This window comes from Sinocyclocheilus rhinocerous, unplaced genomic scaffold, assembly GCF_001515625.1.
Source record: "Sinocyclocheilus rhinocerous isolate Xijiao unplaced genomic scaffold, SAMN03320098_v1.1 scaffold2077, whole genome shotgun sequence".
NCBI lineage: Eukaryota > Metazoa > Chordata > Actinopteri > Cypriniformes > Cyprinidae > Sinocyclocheilus > Sinocyclocheilus rhinocerous.
The window spans coordinates 108,160-114,776 of NW_015655567.1; the positions used below are offsets into that span (position 1 = coordinate 108,160).

Below are 6,617 nucleotides of genomic sequence, written 5' to 3' on the forward strand. Positions count from 1 at the left end.
CGTGTCCTCTTTTGGAAGACCAAACAAAGTAGTTTCGCTTTCACAACGAAACACATGGAGGCCTAGAGTGAGCTTGAGAACGGAGCGTCCGGCGGGCTTGCGGCAACCACATGTGACGACTCCGGGGCTGGACTCCGCTTCATCCGTGGTGAAAGCCGATCCGGCGATCCACAGCGTGAAGTTGTTGTATTTCCTCAGCAACCATTAAAGGAATAGTTCACCCAGAAATGAGAATGAATTCTTCATTCACCCTCAGGTAATACCAAACCCCCAATGCATGTGCTTCTTAAGTGGATCACAAAATAAGTTTAGCAGAATGTCCAGGGTGCTTTTTCATACAATGAAATGAATGTAGACTAGACGGTTAAAGGAATAAGGCAGATAAATAATGAAATCAATGTAATTTTTTTTTTGTCTTGCTCTAAATGGTCCTTTTGGCAAGATTTGCTTGTTTCGGTTCTCTGATTTGCTCAGATTTCTTTGCAGAATCGTGAGTAATGTAGTTTTTCAATGAGGAATTCTGCTGTTGAACACAATTATTTAAAAAATAAGTAAAAATAATGCAGGCTGATAGCTCAACAAAAGCATATGCATTAAAGGGTTAGTTTATCCAAAAAATTTAAATTGTCATCATTTGCTTACCCTAATGTTGTTCCAAAACCACAAGACTTCCGTTCATCTTCAGAACACAAATAAAGATATGTTTTATATTCTCTGATAATTTTTTCCCCAATCCATTAAACGTCCACACAAGCAAAAATTTCAAGCCTCAAAAAGTACATAAAGACATTGTAAAAGTAATCCATGAGAATAAAGCTAAATAATCCAAGTCTTTTGAAGAGACATGATGAGCAGGTTTAATTTAGACTTTTATTGACATTTAAACATTGATTCGATCTGACTTTCTGACTTACTCTGTGCACATCTCAAACGGTAAATGGAAACTCAAATATGCTTGCTTGATGTGTGGGAACCAATGAAGTTCTTTATCGCACATCAGTCACAGAGTGCTTACATGCATTACTTTGACAATGTATTTATTTTTGAAGCTTGAAATTTTGGTTGCATGGATTTACAATGGATGGTCAAAAATGAAAAGAAATTATTAAAGGGATAGTTCACCCAAAAATGAAAATTCTGTCATTAATTACTCACCCTCATGTCGTTCCAAACCCGTAAATAATTTTATCAACAATTCTTCTCCCCCGAGTTTCGTCTTCTGCCATTTTAGAGAGTATCACAACACATACACACGCTCCCTAAGCGTAAACAACGCTGATTACGCAGATTACGTTCGTGCGCGTGCTTTCTACCCCGAACGTAAACAACGCTGATTACGCAGATTACGTTTGTGCGTGCGCTTTCTCGCCCGAACGTAAACAACGCTGATTACGCAGATTACGTTCATGCATGTGCTTTCTCGCCCGAATGTAAACAACGCTGATTACGCAGATTACGTTCGTGCGCGCGCTTTCTCCCCCGAACGTAAACAATGCTGATTACGTCGATTACGTTCTTGGGTACTCTCCAAAATGGCGGAAGACGCTACTCAGGGGAGAAGAATTGTTGAATAAATTATGTTCTTTTTGTTTTCTTTGCGCTCAAAAAGTATTCTCGTAGCTTCGCAAAACTGAAGTTGAGCCACTGATGTCACATGGACTGTTTTACCGATGTCCTTACTACGGTTCTGGACCTGGGAACATTACAGTTGCGTTGCTGTCTATGCAGGGTCTGAGAGCTCTCGGATTTCATCAAAAATATCTTAATTTGTGTTCCGAAGATGAACGAAGGTCTTACGGGTTTGGAATAACATGAGGGTGAGTAATTAATGACATAATTTTCATTTTGGGGTGAACTAACCCTTTAAAAATATCTTCATTCATGTTCCAAAGAAGAACGAAAGACCTTGGGTTTGGAACAACATGAGGGTGAGTAAATGATGATAGAATTTTCATTTTTGGGTAAACTTTATACCATTTGTGTACTATTTGAAAATTAAGACATGACTTGTGTAGACTACTTTAATGATACATTTATGGTGCTAATTTAAATTTTTTTTGGCAGCTGCTGGTCTTTTGAGTCCATGGAAGGAGCTCATACAGGTTTGGAATGACACAAGGGTAAACGATGACAGACAGATGACAGCACATTTTTGGGTGAACAATCTCTCTAAGAAACACTTTTCATTTGTAGTAATAGCAGCACTGTGAGTCTATGGACTCTGCCCATCATAGCCTGGATACAGGACATCTAGGACATATCCAACATTTTAAAGCAGTTAACAAACATTACAGTCTCATTATCAAACATGGAGCAGAGATTTGTGTGTAATGTGTTTATGACACACTCTAATGGGCTCCGACCTGCTCTTCCTGCAGTGAATGTCTCCATCTCGCTGTAGATCAATATTTACACACCTAAAGCAGATGGGCACAGGTCTGTTGAAAATAGTAAATGTGCCAGTACTCTTCCCTCTCCGTTCCTGTCTATATCTCCTTTCACCTGACATTGTTTTGATGGCGAGATAGATGCATAACAGCAATGTCCAGATGTCTTGAGTGGAGCTGTATTTGATTTTCACTGCACTGGTTTCCCCTCTGACTCATACAACAACATATTGATTGCTGTTTGAATTATATGAACGTCATAAATTTAACTACTGAGGTTGAAAGTAGTTCCTAGTTTTGCACTGTTTCAAAATGATTGATGTAAATGCTCCAAGTTTAACACTCGAAGCTAGGTGGTTGTTCATATCATTAACCCTTTAGTACTTGCTATGGAGAGAATGTGCATTCAAACTGTGTGGTTTTGATGAAAACCTTTGGGTTAGGTGTTTTTTAGGTTTTGATGTAGAACTGTTTGCATAGGGAATGGATTTTTAGTCCCTGTTAAACACCCTCAGACACACAGGCACATGATCACATATTGTTTGCACAGGTGTGTCTGACCTTTAAGTGGACATGTGCAGCTAAGAAGGAAGACCCCCTTTTTAACCTGAACTCTACATTTTCAGCTTAGACTAACCTTAAATTTAAAAAGTTAGGTTTTAAATTAAATCTACTTTCAGCTTCAGTCTGTTCACTGACTGTTGGATGCATATTGCACACAAAGCAGGAAAAGGAAGGGCACCCATTGTTGTCATTTTAATTTTTATCATTGGTAATAAAATTGCATTTGCAAGGTTGATATGCTGAACGTCTAGAAGAACTAATTCCAAACCTTTTGCCAGATATTTTCTTTATGTCAATAGTAAACGTTCTGGCTATGCTCGACTGATCATGTTGTTATAATTTTTTGAGTGAAACCTAGAGATACAGTCACACAAAGGTGTACCTCTTTAGTTTGCAAGACATGTTACGACTGCAGTGTTTTGCTTGACTTGCTCTGTGTGTGTGTGTGTGTGTGTAAGGTGTTAATTATCCGTTACTGTCAATATCCCATTACTCCACACTGCTTAAACCTTAAACATTCATGTGTGATCGATCTCAGTGTCATTCTGCTTGGCCAGAGCTGTTGCATTAGAGAGTACTTACAGTGTCTGCATTGTATTGGTCATTGTTCAACCTGCTCTCTAGATATCAGCATTGGTCATCAAAATCCTGTATGGTTTTACCACTGTGTCACGTACTGTATATAATCCGTCATGATTTACCATGATTTGTATAATATTGTGTCTCCTTACTGATTCCTGATGATGAGCATTCTTTCTCTGGGGTGGTGTTGAATAAATCAGACTTGCTGTATTGAACTGCTTCAAGTGACAGCAGCAGTCAAGGGTCCCTTAAACATTTATAAACCCAGTCTCAAGTCTGGCTGGGTTCATTTAGCTCTCTATATCGGCACAGTATAGTATGCGGATTAAAGTAGGTTTGAACACAGCTAAAGGCGCATTTGATTTCATTTTTCTTTATTTTTCAACCGTTGGCACAAAAACTTAATTTGGCTGATCTTTGACACGATTGTGGGCAGTTACTCAAAGGTGATCGTAAGCTAATTTGATCAAATATTTAATGCTTTTAAAACGTTATAAATTTACATAGCAAATTGGAATCGATAAAATTCCTGAATATATTTTGAGACAAATGTCTTGTTAATGGTTTTCAGTTTTGTTCAAGGTAATTAAATCAACAGTTTTTCAACTGAAGTAAATATTATTGGGATATAATGAAACCATCATATAATCATGTAATTACAATATATGTATTGTTACTACTGTAAAGCCATGTTAAATTATTATCGGATCTCCTTCAAGCCTGTATTCATAAAATGAACATATTTCAATGGCAGTGTATTTTATGAACAAAAATGCTTTTATTTATGAAAATAAACAGAAAATAGTACAAACTGAAGTTTTGAACTAGTATTAACTTAGATATTATGCAAAACACATTACTTTATTTGTCTACAAATAGTTGTGTAGATACTGAGTGGCTTTTGCTCTGAGTGTGGGGTCAAAGGCCATAGATTTATATGATTTTTTTTTTTTTTACCAAAAAAACAAAAACACTTATAATTTTTTTTTTTCAACAAAATGTGTTGCTCTATTAATTTTCACTAAAAAGCTATATATATTTTCTGCAATCATACACAATGGGAATAGTGAAAAGCACATTTTCATTAAGGCATGCCTTTAGCCCTGTTGAACCGAATGTGCTCTGGTTTATTATCAGACTTCTAAGATGTGAACAGACTAGTTTCACCATAGTGCAAAACTCAATAAACAAATAAATAAGTAAAAAGGCATGAGAATGAGCATTTTTGAGTCAGCCATTGCTGTAATTTTGATCTGTATGTGTGTTTGCAGACCGGAGGAGCGTTCGGGGGAGGATGTGGACATTATCTTGGCCCGTCTGAAAAGTGTGAAGGCCTTTGAGAAGTTCCACCCTGCTCTACTTCAGCAGATCTGTCTGTGTGGCTTCTACGAGTGTCTGGAGAAAGGCATCACATGTGAGTCAAACACACACACACACACACATGCACTCATGCACTCATGCTCACACACATATGGTATGAAAACATTGTTTGTTGACAGAATTTCTTCACACAAGGTTGCATTGTGACTGAGTTTGGTGTTAGATTATGATTTTTTAAATAGAGCGCTACTTTCTCTCTGTGTGTTTGTTAGTGTACAGGCAGGGTGACATCGGGACTAACTGGTACACCGTCCTGTCCGGTTCTCTAGATGTCAAAGTCTCGGAAACAGCAAACCATCAGGTACGTTATCACTTCAGTCATGTTTTTAAAATACTAGAGAACAGAGCTCACCCTGTGTCTGAACTATCAAATAAATTATAATATTATCATTTTAGCCCTGTAGTATATACTCATATAAAGTGGCATATACAACGCTATATAGCATATGTAGTATATATGCTATATACAGTAGCAAATCTCAACTGCTTGTTCGTTTGTATCATTGCAAAATTATTATTATAAGGTTAGATAATGTCCAACTTTATCTACATACAGTATATTCCCATAAAGAGCTAATTTTACCATATAGCAAATCTCACCTGTATGTGAAAATAATTAATGTGTATTGTGAAAAGCACTATATAAATAAATCTGACTTGATAATAGAACATACACATACTCATGTTACGGGGCAAACAAGACGTGAGACGTACGGATCCATTTGCAAGCTTTATTAAGGGCGTGGTCAAAACAGGCGAGGGTCAGGCAATGGCAAACAGGTAGGCGGAGCAGAAGACCACCAGAACCAGAAAGCAGACCACCACGGTGGAGCAGAAGACCACCAGGCCGGAGCAGATGGGACAGAAGCCCACCAGGGCGGAGCAGACAGAGCAGAAGCCCACCACAGAGGGCCAGATTGATCAGGAGACCCTGGCAGAGACTGAGACCTAGGAAAAGCAGAGATACGAGAGACAGGCAGTGCATTCACGGTAACAAGGATCAAGGCAGGGAACACAAGAAGTTCATTAAAGGTTTTCATGGCAGTGACAGACAGAGATGAGAATTCCTGAACGGCCCTTGTAGCTGCAGCAGAACAGTCAGTAAGTTCACAGACAGCATCTTCAGGTGTGACAGATAAGGCAGAGAGTTCAGAAACAGCTTCTTTGGCTGGATTGAGACAGGGCAATAGTTCGCAAATGGCCTCTTTGGCCAGTTCAGGATGAGACAATAGTTCGTAAATGGCTTCCATAGCCGTGACAGGACGTACAGAGAGTTCACAGACGACCTCCTTGGCCGGAACAGAACAGGCAAAGAGTTCACAGACGGCCTCCATAGCCGTGACAGGACAGGTAGTGAGTTCATAGATGGCCTCCTTGGCCGGAACAGAACAGGCAAAGAGTTCACAGACGGCCTCCATAGCCGTGACAGGACAGGTAGTGAGTTCATAGATGGCCTCCTTGGCCGGAACAGAACAGGCAAAGAGTTCACAGACGGCCTCCATAGCCGTGACAGGACAGGTAGTGAGTTCATAGATGGCCTCCTTGGCCGGAACAGAACAGGACGAGAGTTCATAAGTGGATACCACTGACACCTCTGGAGGTTCTGCAGCGGATGCCGCCACCTCAGGAGGTTCTACAGTAGGACCATCGGGATACGGGGAGAGTTCAGTAATGGTTCCTTCGACCGTGACAAGACAGGCTGAA

General features: G+C 39.5%; 1 protein-coding gene across 1 annotated transcript in view; it reads left to right on the forward strand.

Annotated features, from left to right (window-relative positions):
• The window catches only part of LOC107718455 (rap guanine nucleotide exchange factor 4-like), a 103,687-nt gene that overhangs the window by 798 nt on the left and 96,272 nt on the right, over nucleotides 1-6,617 (forward strand). Inside the window, exons 2-3 of the mRNA XM_016525534.1 lie at nucleotides 4,805-4,947; nucleotides 5,126-5,214. Coding sequence (XP_016381020.1) covers nucleotides 4,805-4,947; nucleotides 5,126-5,214 — 232 coding nt within the window. The remainder of the gene's footprint in view (nucleotides 1-4,804; nucleotides 4,948-5,125; nucleotides 5,215-6,617) is intronic.